Source organism: Lagopus muta, chromosome 13 (genome assembly GCF_023343835.1).
Source record: "Lagopus muta isolate bLagMut1 chromosome 13, bLagMut1 primary, whole genome shotgun sequence".
Lineage (NCBI taxonomy): Eukaryota > Metazoa > Chordata > Aves > Galliformes > Phasianidae > Lagopus > Lagopus muta.
In genome coordinates this window covers 4171553-4198296 of record NC_064445.1, presented here as the reverse complement: position 1 = coordinate 4198296, position 26744 = coordinate 4171553, and the positions used below count along the sequence as shown (strand labels likewise).

At 48.2% G+C, this 26744-nt stretch overlaps 1 protein-coding gene across 7 annotated transcripts; it reads right to left on the bottom strand.

Annotated features, from left to right (window-relative positions):
* Positions 1–625: 625 nt before the first annotated feature.
* FHL1 (four and a half LIM domains 1) lies at positions 626–26643 on the bottom strand. 7 transcript variants are annotated; one of them, XM_048960066.1, is made up of 6 exons: positions 26621–26643; positions 4648–4829; positions 3836–4013; positions 3197–3366; positions 2394–2580; positions 626–1631 (listed from the first exon to the last, which is right to left on the bottom strand). In XM_048960066.1, the coding sequence occupies exons 2-6, from the start codon at positions 4801–4803 to the stop codon at positions 1474–1476; spliced, it is 849 nt and encodes a 282-aa protein (XP_048816023.1). In that variant the 5' UTR covers positions 4804–4829; positions 26621–26643; the 3' UTR covers positions 626–1473. The 7 variants fall into 7 exon arrangements, with proteins under 7 accessions (XP_048816023.1, XP_048816019.1, XP_048816021.1 ...); XM_048960062.1 differs by lacking the exon at positions 26621–26643 and adding an exon at positions 25221–25350; XM_048960064.1 differs by lacking the exon at positions 26621–26643 and adding an exon at positions 13710–13832.
* Between the last annotated feature and the right edge of the window lie 101 nt (positions 26644–26744).

Below are 26744 nucleotides of genomic sequence, written 5' to 3'. Positions count from 1 at the left end.
CTTGCTGTGTTTGTGTGCACCTATGAGAGTCTCATAACTGTTGAATTCTTTAACTTGCTTTTCACTGCAAGCCTTCGCCTCGTTCTTGTAGGACCAGCACCTTGTTGTTGTAAGGGTAAGTGCAAGGGTAAGTCCTGCAGTGCTCCATGGCCATTGTGGAGCTGTGACCATCATGGAAACAGCAAGATGCTGCCCTTTGTTGGGGTATTTCTGTTTCTGGTAGGTTCTTGTGTATGAAGGGAAATGACTGAAGCAGCATCCGGTTCATAAATATTGCTATGTGTATCAGCTACTGTGATGGGGGGGGAACAAAAGCATGAAAACCCTTCAAACCAGCCCATAGGTCACTAAAAGGTAATAGAGGTGTACAGACAGTGGCTGATTGTTTTCCAGAAGGTTTTTTTCACATAGGCTGGTTTTGGCAGATGGTCTGCTGTCAATTATGTGTTTTTCTAATTGGTTTATGTACATTGTTGCTCTAGTCCTCATGTATCTAAGGACACTGGCAGGAGAGCTCTTTCCTGTATCAAGATATCAGACTCAATCTCAGTAGCTCAGCTCATGAGAGATGTCTATCATATAAGATAGCAAAATGAAAAAACAACAGTTTTCCAGATTGTAGGAGTCCAGGCAGGCACTAGTCTCATTTTTATTAAATCATAAAACATACACTGACATGATAGGAGAGCTGTGCTCATCCGAGCTATTGTTAAGGCACTTCTAAATGAACGTGCACTCTGCAGTAGTTGAAAGAGTTTCTTATTAGTAAATTAATAATTGGATGTAGACAACCTTATTAAACATGATGTAAAAAAAGCTGGTGAGCAAAACTTTAGGGCAAACCATGCAGAAATCAAAAACAAAACAAGTTTATGGAAACTTAGAACTAACACTAAATTGTACTGCCAAAATGTTGTTATATGTATGTAAGATAAAGCCACTCCGTATGCTTGTTGCAATTTGGCACGGTAAATAAGCAGAGGTACTTAGTATGGAGCTGCTGTTCATGGTGTGATACATGTAATGTTCCTGTACTTGCAAGAAGACAAAATGGATCTCTCTGATCTTGGGTGCAACGTCTGCATCTCCCTTTCTGAGGTGCATGCCTTGTCGAAACCACTTAGTGCAAGCACCAAGCTTAAGCCTATACTAAGCAAGTTTACAACTAGCTTTGTTTTAGTTTAAACCACACACAGATTATGGTAGTATTTGGATTTTCTAATGCTAAAGTCTAAATGTTCAAGCCTTTGAGCTAATAGTTACTTGAAGGCAAGGTTAGCTTTTGCAGCAGTACATGCTTTCTTGCTGCAGGAGCTTCAAAACTCATACCCAGTCTATTCAAGCTATTTTAGTTGTTTTTATACTAAAACTGAAAAAGGTAGAACTCTTAACATGCAAAACCTGCACCTTTACCAGGACTATTTTGAAAAGCGGGCCTTTAAAATCCTTTTTAAATCAGTTGCTGTCTGTTCCTTACAGTCGTTTGGGACACTCAGCACAGTAAATTTTTCCATTATGGCAAACAAAGCGCTTGTTGGCCAGACCACGGGCACACTTTGTGCATTTGAAACAGTAATCATGCCAGGATTCATCTTCGTAGTTAACCACGCTGGTTCCTCTTCCAAATCCTGCTAGGAGAGAACACAATTATAGGACGGCGATAGTAGCTTTCCCCGTGGCTGGGTTAGCCCACCATGCAGCAGATCCCATTCTTACTGCCTCTCATGCTTCTGTAGTCTCGCACACCGTAGTTGCAGTGTCTAAAATACTAGCCCAAAGTGCAACTGAACCGTGTTGTTTGCTTCTATGTGAGAATGCAATCCAGGCAGCTTAGCAAAGGCTTGTCTGCAGTAAGCCTCGTCCCTTGGATTCCTTCTCCAGGGAACAATCCATGTGAAGGACATGGATCGAGACACTGATCACAGAGGTTGGGCAGAACAGCCTACCTCGTTCTTATAGGCTCAAAATCTATGCTCTGAAATGCAAGATCTGTGGGAATGACAGGATAGCACCCCTCATTGGCTGAGCTTTGTGGGGTTTTCATAGCCAGTAACTAACGGGGACATGTGAAATAGATGAGAAGTACAGCAAATGTCACTCGGGGCAATAAAAAAATTACTTTTTTTAGACTTGCAGTTCTCAGACTAATATTGATGTGTGAATAGTTCCAGCTGGGGCAATTTTGGAGGAGGTAAAAGGTAAAAGAAGCACGAGGAGTACAAAAGGTAAAGAAGCATGTGAGTTATAGTTAGATCACATGTAAATTGCTGGGGTAAGGCTTGGGATATTACAGCTGCTTGTGGTGTCAGTGGCCTCTGAGCTGCACATCTTTGGGGATCAGAGTTCTGACCTTAAGCACCCCACGGTCTCAAGCTGCATAAAATCCAACATACCTGTAATAGGATTCTTGCAGCCAGCACACTTCTTGGCAACACATTCCTTGTAGCAGTCAACGCAGTAAAACTGATCCTCTACAGCTGTAAAGCGCTTCCCACCCAATTGCTTCTTGCAGTTGGAGCAAATGAAACACTCAGAATGCCAAGGCTGTTCCTGGTAAGTGAGACCTCCAGAAGTGATGGGCTAAGAGGAAAAGAGCAGGAAAGATGTTTCAGAAGAGAGGTGAAGCAGGCATGAGGTGTTGTGAAGGAGAGCTTGGTCATGGTGAAGGTCACTCGAACGTTTTCATTAAAATGAAATTGTGCAACAGTTGAACTCCTCATCCTTGAACACTTGAAGCCCGGAATTTTGCATGTCTGGAGCTTTCATAATAGTTTATCTTATTTGCAATTACTCTGCAATTCTGTTTTAATCAATTGTAAGATTATACAGCAGCTGTTTTACAAAAGATTGTTTTATGGTTTGAATACACAAACTAGAGAACATTGCTAGAGAACTTTAAACCACTTTAGCCTTGCCATCCCTAAAGCAAATACAAGGCTGTGCCAGCCTTGTAACATTTGGTTTCAACAGATTAGCTCCTAGCAAACCCTGCAGGCCCTGCTCAAGTACAAATGTGCCATAGCCTCTAGCTCTCTCGCACTCTTACACTGCTAGCTGCAGCACCAGTATCTCCAGAAAGAAATGCTAGCAATAGTACAATGAGAAGATGATCTGTCTACTGGCTTACTCTCCTAGCTTCTGACACAGATGCTACAGGCAGTTCTGGCAGCTGCAGTGGCAAAGGGGAAGGACTTACATTCTTGCATTTGGCACAGGTCTTGGCAAATTTATGCTCGTGGCAGGAGACGCAGTAGAATTCATCACCCTTTGGGAAGAAGCTCCCAGATCCAATCACTTGCTTGCACTGGCTGCAAGTGAAGCAGTCCTTGTGCCAGACCATCTTCTTGTATTCAACATTTTGGTCTCCTACAACAGAAAGAAAACACTGCAGGTCGGATTTCAGGCCTGTGACAAGCATGCAGTAACCTCATGCAGCGTAATGGCTGCAAGATCTGTCCATACAGGACTTCAACAGCTCTTCACAACTTATTTCTACATCCAATTTTAGTAAGGATCTTCCAGATTTTCTTAGATTCACGTTTGCCAAGTGTTGTGCCTTTTGAGAGGAGGATCTTGTTTCACATAGCAGAGCTTTTAACAGAAATTGTTTAACAATGACTACTAAAATCCACTGTCCGTGTGAGGTTTCAGAGGCTGCCATGCAGTTAACCCTTGTCTAGAATGGACAGGTAAGAGCAGCAGTAAAAACCTGCACCCCTTTGTTACTCCCCAGACTTGCACTACGATGCCATACTCCTAACTGCTGCTTAGTTAGCCTCGGGTTTTGCCCTAGAGCAGCACTCAGTAATCACATCCATGCTGCTAGCACTGGTACCTGCGATGATAGGCTTGAAGCAGCCCTTACACCTGGGTGCATCCTCAGTGGCAGTGCAGTTGCTACACCAGACCTTGTTGTTCTCCCTCAGCATGAAGGGCTCATTGACCAAGGACGTGTAGCACTTGACGCAGCGGAAGCAGCTGTCATGCCAGTAACGGTTCTTGAAATGCAGCTCCTGGAATGATCAGAAACAGTGAGCAATAAGCCCTCCTTCTGCTGAGCACCACTAGAACCAAGTTACTGTTCCAGTGCTATTATCATCACATACGAAAAGCTACATCTAGGAAGAGCCTAAGTGCACTTTGGGATTTTGGGGTAGCAGAATGTGCTTTAAAGCTAGCAACCTTGAGATGTGGGGTTCTGCAAGCAAGGGCTACTTTGGTCATCCTGTTCCTTCTAGTTGAGGTGTATGTTATCATTGCCATAAACATTTACAAACTGATTTTAAAAAAATAATAACTATTATATCCTATGTTCCAGAGTGCTTCGCCCAGAAGATGAGTTTTCTGGGAGACCTACAAAAGCTGGATTAACTGCCAGTTGGGACAAGTTGGCATTTGCAGCAGTTCATATGGCCGAATCGAGATCCTGAAACCAGATCCCATGCAAAGGCAGCCTGAGCAGTGCCCCACAGCCTCTGGCTCTTTGCCCAAGCAGCTCCTCCAGGCATAGCCCAACAGCCAGGGTATTTGAAAGAAAACTCCACACAGAAGCTTGCAAGAAAGGGAAACAAATTGGGGGTCGGGGGGTGGGGAAACAAGCGTCTGCCTGTCTTGCTCTCATCACCTGTGCAAGCACTAAGCAGTTACCTTGGAGTCAGCACCAATGGGTTTCTTGCACTCGATGCAGGTGTTGGCACAGATCTTGTCAAAGCACTTGACGCAGCAGTGGCGGCCCTCCTTCTGCACATACTTCTTGCCTTGCAGGTTGTCGCGGCAGTAATAGCAGTCAAAGCGCTCCGACATGGTGCCCACGCTGTAACTGCTGGGCCCTGCGGGAGGGAAGGGGGTAAACTTAGAATGCGGAAGCATTGGTAACTGCTCCAGCATCACAGGAAGTGATGAAAAAATGGCTCAGCCATGAGCGTGTGGTGGTGTCACGTGCCTGAAGGGTTTGTTGCTAGAGAAAGCAGGTTCTGGAACAGCAAAAGCTACCTCAACGGTTCTATCAGCTCGGTGGTTTATAAAGCAAGCCAGCTTTGCTACCTGCACTAGCACTAGAGCTTTCCAGGTGCCTCCAGGATAACCTCACACACCAGTGGGCTCAGGGTCTGGCTGCAGTACACAGCCTGGGTTTGGTCACAGCAATCAGGAACACATTCCTTGGTACACAGGGAGAGAAGTACCATGAATTGAAGAGAAAGCAGGCCATAGGGTGAGGCTATGCGGGCTGACTCCTGGCCAGTGCCGCCCAGCCTCCTGGAAGCACTGTGCTTGCAATTAGCATAAGCAGTGTTTTAGTAACACAAATATTTTCCGTGCCCTTAATAGCCATCCAAGATATGAGTGCTAAATTTCTGCCTATAAAGAGGCAGGATGGGCTCTGGCCAAATACAAAAATGCAGCTCTTTGCCTCCTGGAGAATGAACCGCTGTGCTTGCAGCACTGCAGAGCTTGCTTGCTCCATGGCTCAGGGAAGAGCAGGGCCACACGACAGCCTGTCCCTGTCACCTTCTTCAGAGGAAGAACACCAGCCTTTTATTTACATCATTCATGTCAAGCAGGGATAGTGGTACCTAATCACTCACTCAGAGTGACTCTGGTCATTATGGCAGACCTGCTGCAGGCATGGCGAGATCCTGGCTGAGGCACCGCCTAATTTGTGTGCAGAAATCGCCGCCAACCAAGAGCGGAGCAGAATAGTTTCCATGTTTCCAGCCCAAGCCTGCAGCCAGCTGTAGCTCTCTGAGGCCTTTTGTGCCAGATACTTGTGCAGCTTCCAGCTGTCTCTATCACTGGGCTTTCATATACAAAGTCACAAGGAACAAGAAAACAAGATCTCCCTACACTTAAAGAAATGCAGCGGCTCCGTGCCTTTCCCCATTGCCCTTCCTCAGAGGAAGCCCAGGCCAGGCTCCATACCCAGACGGAGCCACAGCAGCATTCTGGCAACAATACACCAAGAGGAAGTTCAATAATTCTTTTGCTGATAGAGCTGAAGCACCAGCATGCACTGCAGGAAGGAAGCGGTCAGGCTTTTGGGGAAGCTGTCATCCTGGGAACAGCCGCCCAATGCCCATCACTTGCCTGCTGGGTGCTGCGTGGGCAGCTCTGCCACATTATGGCACGAGGACCTGCTTACACAACAGCTTCTTGGGCAGCTGCCCACCCCAGTAATTCAAGAATTATCCATCAACCGCGTAGCCCAGCCTGCCAGCCACGGAATCACTGCTAAGCTCCTGCTTATTAAATGCGAGTGCGCATCAAACTGAGCAAGCCCTGACCCGGGCACAACCACACCAACACCAGCCTGAGCTGCAGATTGAGCTGGAGCATTTCTACTCCAGAAATCAGGGCAGATGATCCCAGGGAGGCTGCAGCAGAGGTGGGGGCTGGGTTCACTCCCTTTCCCTTCCGTTGAACTAAGTGAAGTGGGCCAGAGGCCAAGCTGGCCAGCATTGCGCTCTGTGGGGGCCGGGGCTGGAACTGCCGCTTGGCCAAGGTCAGGAGACGGCCACGTCCTGCTGACAGCCACGCCAAGGGCTGTGTTTGTACTGCTTCAAGGAAATGAAACAAACAAACAGCTGGGAAACATGGAAACTATGCGAGCCACCTCCAGCCCTGTAGAGCTTCATCAAGCAAGCGGGTTTTATTTAGAAGAAACACAGTTGGAGAGTCCAGGGCAAATGGTATCTTAACGTTCCTGATCTCAGGTTTAGGGTTGCCTTCAAGCAGAACACGTAATTGTGAACATATGGCTCAAGGAGTAACACAACCCTGTGTTCCTGTGTAACACGCCATGTGCCAAATGGGACACATTTATCACAGCAGCTCGGAGCCCCACGGACAAATAACACAGGGTCTGGCAGCCCAGGGAGTTTCTGCCCACCTTGAGCCATCTCACAGGCCAAAAGCTTGACTCAAAAACCAGGCAATGGTGATTTGGGAAATGGAGGAAAAGTACGGACAGACTTGAACAGTTCTCCAGCCTGGGATGATGTCTCAGGCAGAGGATGCTCTGCTGGAGAGGAGCAGTAAGACAACAGCGCAAGTGTCTGGGGAAAGGCTAAGTGCAGTACAAGCCTATCCTCACACAGCCTGCAGGACTCGCAATAAAGGGCTCAAGGAAAATCCTGCAGTACTCGAATCCTCTTCCTGTTCTTACCCTAGAGCTCAGACTTTCCAGATAGAAGCACCACCAATTTCCCAAAAGCTACTCCAGAAACTCCCTCTGCTTCCAGCAAGGTGCCCCTCTCCAACCAGCTCTGGGAGCCTGCTGTCTAAATGCAGCTCCCTGATGAATTTGGCTACAGCTAAAGGGCGGATAGCCAGAGCAGTGGCCTTCTCAAATATCAGGGTATTTGGCACAAAGACCCACTGGAATATCCAACATTAACATTCACCTGAACACAGAGGTACAAAATCAGCTGCTTGTCCCAAAAGAGCATCTACTATTTTTCAAAAGCAGCCCCTCAGCCCTTGGACAGCCCTTCATCTTTCAATAGTCTCCAGCATGTGGGCCCTGGGGTTGCCTACAGCCAGTGGTCAGGGCTTTGCCTATACAGCGTCAAGGCAGGCTTTGGGACTGGAAATGATGCAGATCTAACAAGTGAAGCAATTGCATTAACACCAACCCTACCTGTCCCTTCAGTTCCCATGGTCCCTGTGCTGGTTTCTCCTCATCCAGTCAAGCTTTATACCACCATTGAGCCGTACACCATGACACGGCATGGGGGTGGTTTGTGGAACAAATTAAATCACAGCACTCTGCTAACGATCTGAAGCATAGCTGATAAGCAAAGCACTTAGCACAGGATGTGTGATAATGTCTCCTGGGAATGTGTTTCAATGTGATAAGCCACCAAGGAAGAACTTGAAGTGTGGTCTCTAAAACCAACTAGGGAAACCGTACTCAAACCTTACGGACTTGCTGCATTTCCCCTTTCTCCAGTGGCATGCAGGAAGGAAGAGGCCAAGGCTGTTGACCCTCTGCTGGGGTATGGATACACTGGGAAAGAGCAGTTGCCTTTTGGCTCTCCATCAGCTCTGTTTTCCTCATAGACAGCCCCTGTGCCACCGGGTGGTGACAACAACCGCCTGTCTGGGCTCAGGACCTGGCACTTGGTGGTGTGTCACCTGAGTGACTGTGCTCAGCATTCTTCCAGGCAGTGTTGTGTATTTTGCTATAAGAACCAGGGAACAGCTTTAAAAGAAGGGAACTGTTAATCAGAAAGGAAAAGAGGTGCTCAGGTCTGCATCTCAAGGTCACTGGCACAGTGCCTGCACATTTATTCCTTTCCATTGGCTTTACATATCTCTTGCAGGTCGTTTTTGCTGGGAGGACTGACAGTAAAGAGCAAAGATCTGTGCTCTCCCGCTGCCAGGCTGGGGCACGTGCAAGTCTCATACTCTATAATTCAAAAATTACACTGCTGATAGAAGAGAATCTTCTTTATTTAGAACAAGAACAGCTCCAAGTTCCTCAGGCCATTGCCAAAATCATCCCCTACGGTCCTATTGCCACCATGTCTGAGCACATCCCTATCATTATTAAATCTTGTCAGTTTCCCAGGGGAGTAGGGACGTGCTATTTAAAAAACACACACTTCTACACTTAATACAGAGCTCAGCTAAGGCTAACAAAGCTCCTGGCATACACAGCACCACTGCCCAGGGCAGGGCTGAGCACTTTAGGCAGCCTAAGTCTAAGCCTTTCAAAATGACCTAAGTCAGTTAAAGCAAAAAAAAAATTGGCACCTGACTGCGGCTGTCTTCTAGTTTATGTTCCCAGCTACACTCCATGCCTATGTGCCCAGGAGCAAGGTCTTCTCATTCTCTTATGTTCACAAGGTCTTCTCCCACTGCATGGTTCATGCTCCTTGCAGGCATGGCAGCACCCCATGGGGGATGCCCTAGGGAACGGGGCTCCCTGCTGGTCTGGGAACAGACACTGTCTTAAAACCCAGTGGTGTCAGCACTCCAAACACAGCACGTGCTCAGCACTAGCATTTTGTGTCACAGCTTGTGCTGGCAGGTAGACCCTGCCCTTGGTTCGGGAGATGCTGCTGCATCCACCTACTTGGCAAGATGGGCAGCAGGGCTGGACAGAGGTCCCTTGCTCAGCCCTGAGGGCTGGGGTGTTTCTGCACCCTCTGATAAGAGCACAAGGCTTCAGGTATCACAGATGTTCATTGTTTCATCTGCACAGCTTATCCCATTTTGGATGCTGGCTACTCCAGCTTGTACTGATTGTCAAGGAGCTAGAGCATGCAGAGCTTTTGTGAGCAACCCTGGTTATTTGTCCAGTGAGTTTGGTAAAATAGGAACTGGAACTCATCTCTCTCTCATCTCAGTGTAGTGCCTGAACCACCTCCAACCAACAAGAAGCACATGCGTAATAAAAATAACGTTAATGCTGAGTGTGTGTGTTAATTGTGATTAGTGCTTGTAGCACTTGGACTAGAACCACTCCAATGCCAAACCGAGCCTGGTCCCTGCACCAGAGAACATCCACACCGAGGAAGATGACAAAGACACCTGGAAGTATTATAAAGTGATGCTCTAATACCAAATGATGCTTCAGCCCTGCACCCCAGGGCATGTCCACCCCCTGGGCTGCATCTCATTTGAGAGATGTAATAGCACTGCAATTGCATGTTGCAATTCAGGAATGTGAGTACATGCTGGACACACAGGAACTTAGCTTCTAAGAACCAGATAAGCTTTTCAAAACTCCAAAGACCTTAAGATGCTCAGTATTTGGAGAGCTAAAGGGGAACAGGCACCAGTAGGAAGACACAACATATCAGCATGCAAAGGGGACGTGCAAAATACCCTCCTCAACATTTCTGTATGTTAACAGGAAGGAAAAATTAGGTTTGCATATTACTGGTCATCTAAAAGATAAACACAGAGAAAGGAGAGCAACCAAAAACCTCCCACTAGAGCAGTGCAAACCAGGTGGGTTTACCTGCTGGGCTTCTGCTGGGAGTTCCCCTGCTCAGGGCAGCAATGCCACAACAAACTCACTGCACAGTGAAGTGCCATCCTCCATTCTCACAGTTTCCCCTCAAACAGCAGCTGAGCCCAGCCCTCCCACAGCAGCAGACACAAAGCACATCCAATGCACGTTGCAGATCAATGAAGCCACTGCCACCTGTGCTCCTCACTGCCCTGTTCCCAGCGCTGCTCCCACATACTGCCACCATTAGTCCCATTCACCACCATTAGTCAAAGCTGCTGATTACAGAGACTGAACACCAGATTCAAAAGAATTATTTCTCTAGAGTTGGACACCCTTAGCAAAATTTTCCTCCCCATTTACCACACACGTGCAGATAGCAGCATGTCCACGTTACCTGCGTGCCTGTGGAAAGCCATGATTACCAGCCCAAAGTCACAGGCAAGAGAGTGCACAGACTCTTGGCTGATCAGAAGCTGCCCCGTTTGATAACATACATTTAAACGAAGGCTATTAATACGGACAGGACTCCTACCAGATGTCCACTCCCCTCCCCAGAGATCACAACCTTAATCCCCCTTGAAAATTCTTACCATTTTAGGTGATCTGAGGGAGAAGAATAGGATCCAGAGACCTCTGTAGGCAACATGTAAATACCTGCCCCACTACTCAGCACCCAAATTAGTCCCAAAGGCAGAGAGTGTCTCAGGAACTTGACCCCATGCTAGTACTATTTGGCCTTGGCTTTAGAGCTAGATTGTGTCTCATATCAGTCCTGAGCTAAATAACAGACCCGCATTAATTCCGACCGCTGTTGCCCAAGGGAAGAGAAGAATCACAGCCCACAGGGTCAGCAGGGCTGCGGTGTAAGGAATCAGCCCCAGACCACACATAGGGGCTGTCCCCTGGCTGTAGGGCCCAGAGCAGCCACAGGTTGTACCTCTGGGGACATAGCTGAGAGTCTGGGAAGCACCAAAAGGTACAAAAGGAGCTGGGCTTGTCTTCAAGGCAAGGGGCATGCTGAGGTCTTACTGCCTAAACCACCAAAAACCACCATGCCTGGACCTCCTCCAGCCTTTAAAGCAGTTCAAGGCATTAATCATCCAAAGCAAACAAATCCTTGAAGAGCAGCACTTAAAAAGCCAGGTTTCACGATCATGGAGCTTCTCTAGCACCTATCAGCACGGCTGGGCTCTCCCTGCTGTGGGATTACAGAGCCCAGGCTTGTGCCTCTGCTCTCTTTGCTCACACGCCCCCGAAACTCTGTACATAATTTGAATCCACACAACCTACTTCCACCTGAGCTGCGGCAGGGAGCACAGGGAGCCGTGCTGCAGGGCTCTCCTGCACGGAGGTATTTGGGCTGAGGCAGCAGAGGCAGCTCCACGGCCCTGTGCTCCGGGTCACGCAGCCAGCAGCAGTGTTTGCACTCGGGGCTGCGGCCAGGGCCGCCCAGCTGCTAATCCTGCTTCGACACTGACTCAGTGCACGGCCGTGGGAAAGGCAGTTAACCTCCTGACAGCCAGTGTTTATTGTTCACAGGCCAACTCAATGCCGTCTGGCCTCTGAGCAGCCAAGCACCAGCACATCTCTGCTCCCCACCAAAGATGCCGCAAGCTCCTTACCACGGGGCTGCCCGTGCTGCACCAGGCTGTACGGGTATCACGCAGTACACATGCAAGGTCAGCGTCATCCCAGCATCCTCAAGTTTTCAACATTGCCTGGAAAAATCACACTTGCCAGCATGCTGTCCCTGAACGGCCCAGCACGACCCATTCATGTAGCAGTTTGAGGCTGGAAAATGTGCTAAAAGACAAGCAAACCAAAATCCCTTGGCTAGGAAAAGCCTTACATTACTCCAGCTCACCTATAAACTCTTGCAAATTGTTTGCATAATTCAGATGGTAACAGGAACTGTAACAACTGGTATTTTCCTGTGCTAATCTTGCAGTGCATGGTGTAATATTTACAGACATTAGTTCATTTTTTGGCAATACATGTCAAGTTAGCACCATTAACCACTCTCACACCTAGAGTTCCCTACAAAAGAGCTGACACATTCCCACATGGCTATCATTTTCTCCTTCCCCAGGACACCCTCTGTTTTCAATCACAAACAGCAATCTTTGCTCCCCATCCTGAACTGCAGCACTGCCTCGTCCCACCCAGAGATGGCTGCAGTCCAGCTGTGCTGTGGCAGCATCTCAGACATTTGGCCATCAAAACGCTTCACGTGCACAAATGCATGTGTGTTTGCAGCAACAACAGGCATGGGTTGGAAGAGGTGGCAGGGAGGAAGCTTGACCAAACAACAGGAGCAGGATACAGAGGATACTGCTACCCATGAAGTTTCACCATGAATCTCCCTGCAGCAACGTTTTACTGCACAGCTCGGCCTGGCAATTCCCCAAAAGCAGTCTGTAATAACAAGGCCATCTTTGCTTGAATTTGTGGCCTCCTGGGCCAGTACAGCAAGGACAGGCTGGGAATAAGCCTTGCTGAGAAGACAGGGCTGCTCTTGTATTTTCTTTGGTCTCATTTTAGCCATATGACCTTGAGCAATTCCCATCTTCCCCCCACAGGTCTAATTCATCCCTGCAAGCCCAGCTCCTTCTGAATGCAATTAAACACATCAGTGGTGCAAGGTACAGCGCAAGCACCGAGGAGGGATGTTGTCACCCCATGGATTACGGCATGGAGCTGAAGCTACCAGGAAAGACAGCATGCTCCAAAGAAAGGAGGGCAGTCCCGACAGACAGCACATCCCACTGCCAGACATAACACACAGCCTTGTGCAGCATCACCACGATGCCTCTGCTCCCATCCAATCCACGCCACCACTCTCTACCAGAGCTGGGCAGAGAGGAAGGAGTGCTGTAAGCACACAGCAGGGCACACAGGCTTGGGTTTTGAGGGCTTTAGCATTAAGTATGTCCTGTGGGTTTTCAGCACAGCAAGATCTGGACACAGTGATCCCACCGCACAGGTCTGACTGCAGAGCAGCGTGGCTGGCACATAGTGTCATCTGCTCGGATAGACAAATGATTCACATTGTACTTTCCAGAGTATTTTCTTGTCCTAACAATCCTGCCAGAAAAGGTCTGGGCGTCTCAGCTTGCCCACACATCCTACTGTCACTCAACAGGCTGTGAGTCCTAAATAAAGCCAGTGGAACCCAGGCATTGATAAACTATTAGTCACTATCATCAAAGAAAGAAGCAGGCAGCAGTAAATACGAGCAGGAAGGGGGCACCTGTCCACTTCTTAGGGCAACACTTCACCTCCTGCTTCTATCAGCTCTGCCTTGGATGCACAGTGAACCTGCAAAGAAAAGCACAGCAGCGATTCAGCTGCTCCATGGGAAAGCAAAGCAAGAGCCCAGGTTGTTCTCAGCCTTCCCATGGGACCAGCAGGCTGAGACTGCTGCAATAGCACTGCAATGGCACGGCCCCTTTGCACACACATTTCCTTCTTTTCAAGTAACAGCTGATTCAGGGTTGCTTCATTTCTTCAAATCCACACATAGCTGGTGCGCAGCGTGCATTCTCCTGCAGCAGGGAGCCCTCCTTCTGTCCAAACTATTGCAGATCTTAAACTCCCCTTGGCTCTTCTGAGGCAGAAACTGAACAAAGTAATTCTACTAACAGAGCTCACTCTTTTCCCCCCTCTCCCCCCACCTCATCTTTTTCTCCTTTACCTTTCGCTAAAGACAAAGTTTGCAGGAAGCCAGCAATCAAGGAGTTGGACTCACTGACACAAGCATCAGCAGGGTTAGGGCAGAGGACAGATCCCTAGGGCTGATGCAGCTCTCCAAGTGCTTGGCTCTCCGAGTGCCTTGACTTCATGTGCTTCCTGCTCCCAGCACCAGTTCTGTGCTGGAGGAAGGGCCACAGGGTGGTGTTTGCACTCGGAGGGCTGTAAGCAGACAGTCCCACAAAGAGGGAACCAGGATGATTTCCTTCCTACTGTGCTGACCTCCAGCCCAGAGACTGAGATCTGGGTTCTTCCAGCCAAGGGAAGCTTTCAGGATCAGCAATGGAGATATGGCACAGTGGAAGTGGGAATAAGCTGATAAGAAGGCACACACAGGTTAGCCCTACATGAACTCAGATATAGCACAAGTAGAAACAAAGGGGGAAAAAGAAGGAAGGATAAGAAAAGAGAAAAAAAAATAAGACGTAGTAACAGACAGGAAGGAATGGCACAGTGATAATGGAGCTGGAAACAGAGGGATCTGAAAAACAGCAAAACTGGGAAGAAATAAGCTGGGTTTTTCCCATCTGCCTCCATCCACAGGCTGGAGCAGTTCCAGGACCATTCCCATGGCAGCTCCAAGTTTATTTCCCTGCTCCCATCTGTTCTGCAGCTCCCCTCCACATACGCTCTGACTGGCACTTGTTCCCATCACCTGTTGCTGACATGGCAGCCCTTCAGTGGCTGCTGAAAGCCAAGTGACACCACAGCTCGAGGAGAGCATCTGTGTATAAATCAAGAGCTGCTTTGTAGAGACAAGCTCTCTCTCTCTGCACTGGGGATGGAGAACAGAACAGCAGAGACGTGCAGCAAAGGCACAGAGCACCCAGCCAGGCAGCTTGACGGCCTATTCCAGAAGAAACAAGCTCTGATGTGCACTCACAGCAATATAACCTTATTGTACCCATAAAACAACCACTTGTGTTGGGGCTTCACCAAGCTTTTAGTGAGGCGTCACTGAAATAATATTTCACAACCTCCAGTATGCTCTCTGCACTGCTAATTGCCTCTCATAGGCATGGCAGCTGGCTGAGCAATGCTGTCCCCCCAGTGAAGTCAAACAGCTCACTGTAATGAGCACAGAGGTTCAACTATTAGTTTGCATCACTGCCTGAACTCTGGGTCATTCACCTTCCTTGGAAATCTACACGTTATGGATCAGAAATGTTTCCCAGCATACACTATGTGAGCATCCTGCGTTCGTTCAACACTTGTAATGAGGATAAACAGCTTCAGTTGAGGTGGTCAAGAAGTGTCTGAACGATGCTTTTGGTCATACAGTCTGATTTTGGGTGGTCCTGCCTGGAGCCAGGAGTTGGACTCTATAATCCTCCTGAGTCCCTCCAACTCGGGATATTCTGATTCTGTGAGATGGGCTAAGCAGATTCTTCTCAGAAAGAGGCCATGCAGAAGCACGCTGCCCAGCTATGGGTGAAGACACACCATTTTGATGAGAAGGACATGTCCTTCCTAGCACTAGCATACCAGTTGGGAAGACTCCCTGGCATCCAGCACACCATCAAAGCACTGCCCGAACTTGGCACAGGTGCCAAGGCCATGTCCCAAGCTCTGATTTCAAGCTGGCAGGATCCAGCCCTGGCATATAGGTTTATCAGAGCAGTCAGCCCATCTCCACAAGCATGGGACAGTCACCTCCAGCAAGATTAGCATTCTGCTATCTGCACTTTCACTTGTTAGATGGCGCTGGTGGCTGAAAGGACCAAACCACCCTTGTTACGTGGTCATCTTTAAAAATAACCTTTCCCAAAGCCCCACAGTGCATAACCCTGCGTCCATCTCAGCCAGAGGAGATCAGCTTGCAGGGCTGAAGGGGTATTTTTGGGCACTCTGACTAATTGTCAGGACATATGCTGTGCATTCTTTACAAGGAAAAACAAAGCTGCAAAGTGCCCTCCGGTAAGGCCTATGGAGTTGGGTGAGTCACAGAAGTTATTCTCAGCAACCTGGGCTTTGAGAGGGTTTGGTTCCATGTCTGGCTCCAGACAAGCGTGTATGAAAATGGAAGAAGGGTCCACTTCCTTGCATTCTGACACCAACAACAAAGGCTGAGCCAGACTGAGCCATACCACATCACAAGGGCAGAAATGAAAACCTTTTACACTTTGGAGTGGCTCCAAAGCCACAGCTGCTTTTTTTGGCACCACCTCACATGGACGCTCACTGGATGTGCCAGGGGATGCGCCCCAGAGCAAGCAGAGGAGAGGTTGCTCACTTGAGGAGGCCCACAACACCCACACAACAGTGAGAGCCTCCTGAGACCTCAGTAGCTCTTCACCTTGAAGCCTATTTAAGCCAGCACTCACCCAGCTCCATTTCTCTGAGCACACCTTCAGACCAGATGCTGTTTCAATGTTCTGACCCCACTGGCATCTCAATCCTGTTTGCTGGCCCACACTCTTTTCCTTTCCCCTTCTCTTGCTCTTTTTGTTCAGCAGAAGCACTGCACCAAAAGCACACGCACCTCAAGTGACCAGAGCTCTGGTCTCCACTAGTGCCTCCTGCATATCTTTCCCTTAAGCTGCAGAGCAGTTTCCACTGAGAAAAAGTGTTGTCAATTCAATTTCTAATAGTGACATTAAAATGTATGAGCCATTTCTCTGGAGCCAGGGATAATATTTTCAAAGTGCCTGTGTGATACAGGAACGTAAATCTCATTTTTCATAAAGCAGTAAGGATCTCAGGTCTCCCTGGAAATCATGTCAGATGAGAGCTGGGCAAGGACTACGCTGAAAAGTATTCTCCATGGGTTGGTTAAAAAACACTGATTCAAATTAAAATTAAAAAAAGATAAAAGGAACTAATACCCTTACATCTTTCATTGGGGTTAGAACTCAGCTTCAGCCAAAACCAGAGGGACACAGCCCTTGGCCATGGCATGCATTGTCCCAGCTGAGCACCCTACCTGCAGGATGGAATTACGCTGCCGAATTAAGTTTGTTCCCCATTTCCCAGAGCTGCAAATGCCTTCATCCCCACCTCCCTGAGGACAGGCTGGAGCAGCTGGACATCCCCTCTCCTCTCCCATGCTCCCTCCACAGGTCTCACAGCAGCATGGCACAGCATTACTATCCCTACTTGCTCTCAGACCGCAGGCTCTGTGGGCTGCTACATTTCTCAGGCAGAAAGCTTAGGATAAGAAAAATAAGATACTTAGAAGCGTGCTTGAATTTAAACACAGAAATTAAGTGGAGTTGGTACAACCACTTAAGTGCTTCATTAAGCCATCCTCTGCTCTGCAGCTGGATCTGGGCCCAAAAATGGTTTTGTTTTCTTTCTCAAGTAGGAGTGAGACAATAAATCGAGGCACAATGAGTAACACAGTCTGCAAAGGGAAGCAGCCCTTCTCGGTACAATTGCTGCTTGGCTGTCAAACCACGGTCCAAATCAAACCAATAGAGGGTGGGCCCTACATGACTAATTGTGTTAATTGCACACAAGTGCCAGAGAAAACCATCAAAAAGCTAAAGCAGATGTGAAATAGTGGCTTGTTTCTTTTAAAACCAACTTGTGCAGCAGCACTGCATGAGGCCTCACAAGCGCCCTTATCCTGCAGTGACCAGAACAGGGCAATGGGGAAAACATGAGGTTTCCCAATCCTTGAGGATTCATTCATCAATAACAAGGCATGGGATGGGACTCCAGCATCACCTTGCTATTGGGCAAAGTTCTCTTCCCAGCTGTGCAAGCCCAAATTTCACTTGATTACAGCTGATCACGTTAAAATTGCCTTCTTTCAAATGCCAACCTGCTCCAAACGCTGGAGTTCCCTGATGCCCTTTGCTGGCACTGCTCACAGTGCCAAGAGACTCAGCTGTGTCCCCAGCACATTTCTCATGTGGCTCCAGAGAGCAGCTAACAAAATCCACCCCCAGGCCTGGAAGGGACTTGAAAGAACACAGAGACCTGACACTCAGCGCCTATAAAATTATAATAAAAGGCTTCCAGAACATAAAAATACCCCCACTGAAACCAACGTGCTTTTTATAGACACAGCCTTTGTCCCTTGCTCCAGAATGCATTTGGATAAGCAATGCCATTAATCCAAGAACAGATTGTGTTTTTGTATCATGTGAGTACGTTCAAGGATTGAGTTTCAGTTGCTCAGTTTCTGCCTGTATTGGTGCTGTTAATAACTGTAATCTGCTTTTTATCACCAGTACCTGTGCCTTAAAGACACGGTGAACTGGGTCTCTGGGAGGCAGTTTGTGCATGGCTTCAAGCCTCCCTCTATCCCTGAGCCCAGGCCTTGCGTCCACCCTGGGGCTCATTGCTGAGGGCACGAGAAGAACAGGGGCTCAAGGTGCTGCAGGCAGCCCTGTGGGTGCCACCAGAAAGAGGAAAGTGGTGCTGTGTGGGGCACTGCAGGGATGGGCAGATGCAGAAAGCTGCCGTAATGAAATAACATGGAATCATATAATGGCTTGGGTTGGAAGGGACCCCAGGGGACATCATGTTCCAAGCCCCCTGCCACAGGTATGGCCACCAACCTCCAGATGTGGCTCTAGACCAGGCTGCCCATGGCCCCATCCAACCTGGTTTTGAGCACTTCCAGTGACAGAGCATCCTCAATCTCTCTGGGCAGCCTGTGCCAGTACTCACCACTCACTCAAGACATCCAGTCTAAACCTTCCCTCCTTGATCTTACGATAACACGCTGCCACCAATCTCAAACAAGTCCTGGTCTTTGCTCTGTTATGGTTACTTAACCTGGGAACACTTCAGGGTGCAATAATGGCAGAATCCACAGTTTCAAGCCCTTATCCATGGTGTGCTGCAGAAAGTAGGTCAGATTTTACCAACACAAGATAGAGGATACAGGGAGGAAGCAGCAGCCACCCCCTCGGGGCTCTCTGACCCACAGTCCCACCAGGAAAACCACTGCTGCATTTCCAGGAATTGCAAGGGCCTGTGCTCAGCCACAGCCCCATGCACCATCCCCTGCACAAGCTCATTCGCAAGGCAAAAGCAGTCTGGCAAAGCAGCACACACAGCTTCCAAATGTCGGCTGAGCAGACAGCGTTCCTGGCGCTGGCTCCCCTTCCATCCGGCTGCTCCAGCTCAGGCACCGGCATTGCTCAGAGGATGAGCTCATCGCTATTTCAGGTTGCATTTGCACTTGGCAATCTCCCTGGTAACCAAAACAAGTTACTCATTGGTTTATAGCAGATTTATTGGTTGTTTGTTTCAGCCTTGAGTGAAGTACACAGAGAGTGTCACTACACCATGTCCAAAAGCGCGTAGGACGGTATTTACAGCCATTGCTATGGAGATGGGCTGTGTTAGCACGGGAGGTCAGGGGGAAAGCTGACCGTGAGCCTGGCCCAGTGAAATGAAATGGCAAAAAGCAGGTTTGTGGCATGGTGTGAGCTCAGGTGCTGCTGCACAGCAGCCTCGGGCTGTCCCAGACGGTGGGCAGGTGTCAGTCACCTCTGGAACAGCAAAACAAGCCAGAAAGAGGCTGCTCACAATCCTCCTCAGGCAGAAATCAAGAAATCCCTCCCAAAACAGGTATCTGACCCTCTCAATTCCAATAACACCAGCTCTCCTCAGCTCCATTTCACAAGTCAGGACCATGAGGACACAAGCCTGTTATAGGATCCACTGCCTGCTTATGCTCTTGGGCAAGAATTTTCCCCCTATTCATCATCACAAGCACCAGCACAAAGGACAGGGAGAAGCCAGGGAAGCAGGACTACTTCAGAGTACTCAAAAGAAATTGGCGATGCCCATTTCTCTGTTGCACCCAAACCCAATCCATGATACAGCTCAGAAATTGCACAAATTGCACAATCATACATTTCATGAGGGGTTTTGGGGCTTCTGTTCATTTTACTGAATGTGTTTTTGCAAGAAAGACCCTACCCGGATGGGCTCAGTCCTGCAAGACAAAACATTTGGAAGCCCTGCAAGTAGGCAACCTGCAGCTGAGCTCCCAGCCCCATTTTCCCAAACAGAAGCACACAGGCTGTGTCCCCTTCCTGGGAAAGACACATCCCACAGCACAGGCAGATCCAGAGTCAAGGTTTGTCACCATGGTGGTTTTTGGCTACAGGTGGGATCATACAAAGGAGAAGGGAAGATTTCAGCAGGAGGTAAGTGACATGCTCATGAAAATTAGGACAAAATAGGAGACTTCAATCCCTGCCAAGCAACTTTGTGCCTCCATGGGGTGAGCATGGGCTGCATTCTGGTCCTGCTCCCATGCTACTTCCAGAGGCAGCACTGACATGCTTTGTCCATCAAGCAGCATTTACCTGGCAGGCTGTTCCAGGGTGGAAGCGTGACTGGCTTTCAGTCAGCAGAGCAGGGGTAGACAGGAAACAGCATTTGCATGTGTTGAGTGAGATATATAGCTCTGTGTATTTTTAAAGTGAGATGAGACCAGAGAGAGCGGGAGGGATTCTTGCACCCTCAGCTGCTCATTACTGCCTTGCCTGTGGAACTGTTGGAAGCACGGTCAGGTCAAGACAACGCCTAGAGCTCATCAGGGAATTCTGAAGCGGAAGCAAATCAGTAGGAATTGCTCATACATCTACATCAGGACTGGATTAGAACCACAGAGCCCTGTGCTTCCGGAGGTGCTGCCTGCATTGCATTCCCTCAAACCACCAGTAGCACTGTGGTAAATGTGTACAGAAGAGCAGGATGTAGTGCCAAGCCCCTGGGATGCTATCAGGATCCTAACAGAGCCCCTGCAGGTCATTCGTCTGAGTGGACATCACCCAGATGGCTCGTGTGGCACATCACCAGATTGGGTAAGTAGCACTGAATAACACAGGGCCCAGCAGGACTGCACACAGCTGTACCATGGCTGCCTGTCTTGTGGGGTGTCCTTGGTTTGGCACAGATGGGATGTTTAAAAAAAGCTCTCTGATATGCAGACAGGAGCAAGCTAAGGGGTGCAGAGTGGAGTGGAAAAGGCTCAAAGGTCCAGAAACAAGATGGTAAGACAGAAGCTGGAAAGGCAGGCAGTGCCTCAGAAGTGACTAATTCCATGCTTTTGCTCCAGTGTTTATTATAGAAAAGAAGAGATAGGAAAGGCAGCTAGTGGTAACAACTGCCAGAGGCAGCCAATCCCAAGCTAAACAAATAGCAAATGCCATGCAGCCTGCCAATTCAAAATGGTTCCCACAGCTGGGGGCATTAATTTATAACAAATACATTACCCTTCAGTCACCCACCTCAGGACGCTATCAGGGATGGAGAAGCTGTGTTTTGACTGGTTTCATAGCTACTCTTGGGGGGATGGTGGCCAGAGACAGCTGGAAGTCTATGAAAACTGAATATACCCCACTGAAGGCATTAAGGAAGAGCTGGGAGCCAAATCCCAGCACAAAAGGCAACTAGGAGCCACAGTGGGCCAGAGCAGCTGTGGGTTTAGTGTGCTGACCATTATTTTTCTTAGCAAGGGAAGAAAAGCACATCCAGCACGCTAGTTCATAATACAGCCTTGGAGAATTGAGTGTTTGTTGGTGGTTTATTTTTTTGCTGCCTCTGTCCAAACAAAACAATGGAAAGCAATTCTTGCTCTGCCAGAAGCTCTGAATTCTTTGCTGCTTGGACACGGGTGTCACATAGGAGAGCTTGCATACTGGTGCAACTGCATTGTCACTACAACCAGCTTGCAAGAACCTAAAGCAAAATAAGTGGATTGTCCATCTCTGCACCAAGTGCTTCCCAAAAGGAGTCCTTAGCACATCCAGCACACACAAGTGCTTGCCACCACTTCAGGACACAGATGCCATTGGAGTCAACCATCATCCAAAGCTGCCCCATCCCAAAGCATCAGGGTCTCCAATGTCTTGAACACAAGTGGAAGGATTTTCCAGAAGGAAAAGCATTTTTCAGCTGTTTCTCCTGTTCTTCCTCCCATATACATCACAAATGTACAGATAGATGTCAGAACAAACTCGTTTTACTGTGGTTCTACAGCTCAGCAAGAAGTAAACCGGCTCCAGAACACTTTACTTGCAATCGTTAAACCCTAAGACAAACCTGTCAGGCAGCCTCCTGTGAGGCAGATGTCAGTCTCCTCTCTTCCACGAGTGGAAGGATATTAGAAACAAGGATGTGGAAAAGCTGCCCTGCAGTGCCTATTCTAGCAGGAATGGTCTTTTCCTGTTCTTCACTGGAGGTCTGGATGACAACACGCAATCCTAGCAGAACATAAATGCACCCACCACTTTAATCCCTCTGAGTTAGCAGCTGCTTGCTGAGCACTTGTGTGCCAAGCAGGCAGCTCTGCCAGGCAGGAGACAGCAGAGGTTTCCATCTCCAGCTCTTTCCCACCACACAGGAGAAAGCCACCCCAAAGTGCACCAAGCACAAGGCTCAGCTCAAAGCAGGCACACCCCCAAAACGAGTGGATCTTCTGAAAATGCCATTCTTGTCCAAGCAATCTGAAGTTAAGAGGTTTTAAATTTCATATTTGCAAAAACAATGCAGTTCTGCAATACCGTTCCAACCAAAATTGTAACTTTGCCTTAAAGTTTCCAGTCAGGCGCGCAGCTAAATACCACTGCATCCATCCTGGCCTGCAGCTCCCACACTGACGGGAACCCTGTGCAGCCTCACGCAGGATACATTGCATCTCACTCCAGCACGCCTATGGTGCAAGCCTCGCCCTGCTTTTGAATAGCTCCTAAGCCCTAAAAGACTTTCTAGCCTTGTCCTGCCATAGGATGTGATGTGCCTGGGGCTGACTCCTTGCTGCTGGCCTCCAACAGCAGCAGGGCACGCAGGTCAGAGCTGAAGCATGCTGGGCTGTATCCATGTCTGACCTCAAGGGATACCCCAGTGCCTTTGCTCCTACAAACTGCCAAGTGCTGCAGACAGGGTTTCGCCAGAGCCTCGGGATTTAAGAACTGAAGCCAGAAAATACGGCACAGTTCTCCTAAAACTACGCTGCAGAAGTGGAAACAAAGCATTTATCTAAATAGCATTTAATCCTTTAGAGTCCTCTTGTCTCAAGAGCCATCTGGTTAAAATTCCTCTCCAAATCAGGGTATCTAAATGAAACATGAGGTCTCTTTCTTCCTCCCACACTCCCTCTGCCAAAGTCAGACATGAAATATCTGATCTCAGACACTTTAACTTTGTTATCTTCCCTGTCTGAGTTTTCCGTAATAGACAAATGAAGGAAAAAAAAAGTCACAATGAATGAAGCTGAAGCATTTTGACTGTACAACTTACAGCGTGTTTTTTAATAAAAAAGGGACAGGTCGGGTCTGGAAACATTTGTTTTATAGACATTATTTCCATTACCTTCTCAAGCAAAAGTAATTCTACGTAACTGAAGTTAGAGAACTATATCTGAAATCTCAGCATTGCTATCTAAATTACCCAGTGCTGTCCCCAAAGTGGGACTGAGCTCAAAAGTGCATCACTCACGTAGGTCACTGCTGTGGAGGTGACAGTATTCCTGGCTCACATCATCATTATCACAGCCTCACTGTGCTAGGAGCTGCGTGCTCACAGCACTGGCAGCAAGTACAAGTTTCCAAGACAGAGATAGAGAGGGCAATCGCTCAGCCATGGTACCCAGGAACCATGGAATGTTTTCACGAGGTATTACACAAAAAGGAATATTTTTCTTCTCTGCGACAAGGAACAGAGTTTTTTAAAGCCTGTGTTATATGCTGGTGCAACAGACAGACTGTACTACAATGTATTTGGAGAATATGAGCCTAGCACACATGCAGCACCATCCTTCCCCCTTCATGAGCACAGACCCAACAGAGCTCCGCCAGCCGCCCCGTGCCACACATCTCCATTTTCCATTCATGGTGCAGTTCGATGGAGAGGCAGCTTCCGAAATAGAGGCCAGCCAAGATGGGCTGGAGAGTGTTTATATTCAAGCGTTCGAGTACCATAAACACTGCCTCCTTTTGAACAGCTGCCTTTATTTACATCCAGGCAGAGAACTATACCAGCGTAGGTGGAGGCCAGCCATCATTCACAGCAGGGAATAACTTCTGTTAGAAACACTCCAAGAGCCCAAAATCCAACAGATCTCTCCTGGCCAAAACTCCCCAAAAGCAGTTCAACTCAGACAGAAGCTGTAAGTCCCAGCTCTGACAGGGTCCCTCCAAGCTCCAGTTCCAGACCTGAAGCAGTTGGATTTCTGCTGCCCTGAGCTCTTGGTTTTAGCACCTGCACCTTCATTGTTCCAGCAGGTATCACTCAGTAAGGAATTTGTCTGTGCTGGGCTCCTTAAGGAGAAATTAGGAGCTGGTTTGCATTCAGGAATAGGGGAAAAAATACAGAGGGTGTTGTCACTGCAATGAAGCATGTGGGTGCTTTTATCATTAACATTTCAACTTCCCTTTTTAAAGCCATATTTGGTTACTTGATCAGCTATTTCCTTCATACATCATAGCTTAAGAATTGAAACAGTTTCCTTTGTGAAGTTTTTTTTTAAACAAAAAGCACTTCCTCTCAAAACAAGGTAAAACTAATTAAGAGATGGATTGCTCTAATCTTTTTTTTCCCCTTTCGTGTGCTATTTACAAAGCAACCCCATTCATATCTAAGCCACAGACCAGCGCCTGCTTACGCAGTGCGAGCTGAACCAGAATCTCATGCATTAACTTATCTTGTGGGCAGCTGCTAAAGAAAAGATTGATGACAGAAACACCCATCTTGCAAACACACCAGTGAATAGTTTCACTCATCCAAGTGATTCCACAAATACAGATAGAGAAGAGGGCGCAGTGTTTGGGTAAAGATAAAGGCGTTTGCTTTCAGATGGGAGCAGCTGTGAGTGCCACTTGTTAGAAAATCTGCAATTGTTGATACTTCACAATATAGAAAGAAAGCAGTGACAGTTACTAGCTGAAAGCTGGCATTTCCACATTTTCCATTGTCCCATGCAGCATTCTCCCTCAGGGCAGTGGGGTATAACTCCTATCTTTGCAAGAACATCGCATCACCTGAGCTGCCGACAGAACAGCGGCTGGTTTGCTGATTTCCTCCCCAGCTGTTTTTAACCACTTCAAAACAGGCACAGCTGATCCCCTGCCTTGGAGAGCCCTGCTGACAGCTCACACACAGCTCTGCCCACTGCAAGCACTCCCAAACAACACTCGGCTGGGAAGCAGAGAAAAGCTCTATTTATACGTAGTGGTTGCCTGCGCTCTCAAAGCCATCACCTTATGGGGGGGAGGAATAGACACATCAGAGAAAGAAGATGCAAGAGAAATCAGAAGCAAGGATTTAGATAAATCCCCCAACCAAAACATCCCTGAAGCAGAGGCAGTTTCCCATGAGGAAACTTTTCTAAAAGAGTGCTTTAGAAGTACATTCTGCACTCGCAGACTTCCCGTTTCCCCCAGCCTTTCCCAGCCAATTCCCCAGCCAAGCAGCCCCAAGGCAGAGAAAAGAACCAGCACAAGCCTTGAAATCCAAAGACCTGTGGAACGCAGGATGCTGAAATGCTCCCTGCTCAGCGAGGATGCTCGAGAAGAGTGAGACAGAGGCATGTGCTTACTGGCAGCTGGAGAGCCTGGAGCTGGGAAGGGATGGAGCACACTCCCCTTGCAGCTGTGCTGTGGGCAGGACGTGGGAGAGCTTCGGTCCAGGGCTGAGCCTCCAGCCCCTGGCTGGACAGCTGCTGCTTCGACACTTATAGCAGGGAGGCGCGTTGCAAAAAATTAATCCAGCCAATAGCACCGGTCCTGCCCAGGGAGCAGCTGGAGGTGGGGGGAACAGCCTGCTCCTCCCAGGGCCTCTGCACCAGCACTTTTTGGGGAAAAACCCAACCAGCAATGGCATTTTGCCAGCATCGCTCCCCTGCAGCAGCAAAGCTGCTGGGACCGTGGGATTCACCAGGCTGGGCAAAGTACTATTACCCCACAGTGATTCCAGAGCTCTTCATGCACAAAAAATGCAGCTCCAAATCTTTGTATGGGGGGAGATTTGTTTTCAGACTCTCATTCTGTCCAAGCAACCCCCTCCCATATCTAAAAACATCTCCTGCCATGCCTTGTGTCACCACTGGGTACATAGATAGAGATTCAGGACAGAAAACAAACAGGAGGGATGTGCATCAAGGCAGCAGCCTGCAGGGAGGGGAGGAACACAGCCAGAAGAGCACAGCTCAAGTGATGCCAGAAGATGAGTATTTTCTTCAAAGACATGAGAAAAAGAACTATCAGGTAGCAAATCATTCTTGCATTTAAACACATTCGCCTGTTGAACCTGCACCAAAGTAGGCAAATCTGACAGCATTCATCCTATGTCTATCGCCTAATGGAGTAGCAGCTAAACAACCAAACAACATGTCAGCATTTGCAGGATCAGACCTTAAATCTGAAGATTTAAAGCAACTGGTATACCTGACACAGACGGACTTAAAGCACTCTTAATCTCATATGCATCAAAATAGCAGCTTAATTCTGCTTGGAATTAAACAGAAGATAATCTAGAGAGCATAGACAGCATATGACTAAAGTCAAGGAAGAAGCACTCCAGTTAGAATTGCAGATGATACAATACAGCGCTATAAAAGCCTCTGCCAAAGCTCTGTCCTGAGCAAGAATGCACTGCAAAAATGACACAATTCATTTCACAGAGTTGAGACAGCTCTGAGTGCTATCACCACTGCTTGGTGAGGAACATCGCTGGTTATTGGGCGCATTGATTTTAGGCAAACACAATAAAACTTAAAAAGAAAAAAAAGGAATCCAATGTATCCCTGACCAGCTATCCAAACAAAATGAACTATGAAGCACTTCAAACTGAGTCGGCTGAATTACTCACCCAAAAGCTAACTGCTGGGAAACTTTATTTGGAAATAGCGGAGCTCATAAAGCTGCTGCAGGGCAGAGCAGCGCTGAAAGGAGCCCCAGGGAGCAGCAGGCTGCCCCAAGGCCACAGCAAAGGGCTTACCTGAGAGCAGGGAGCTCGTCTGCACCGGGAAGGAATGGATGGTGTAGATCTCAGACACTGTAGATCTCCAGCCTGCTTTAATTCAATCTCTCAGCAGCTGCAGAGTGAGGAATCTTCTATGTAA

Coding starts and splice junctions, on each gene's coding strand:
- FHL1 (XM_048960060.1), bottom strand. CDS start 10,377: ATGGCTTTCCACAGGCACGCAG. Junction 2,581..3,196: donor CCTGTGCCAAATGCAAGAAT/GTAAGTCCTTCC, acceptor TTTTCCTCTTAG/CCCATCACTTCTGGAGGTCT. Junction 1,632..2,393: donor CTGCAAGAATCCTATTACAG/GTATGTTGGATT, acceptor GTTCTCTCCTAG/CAGGATTTGGAAGAGGAACC.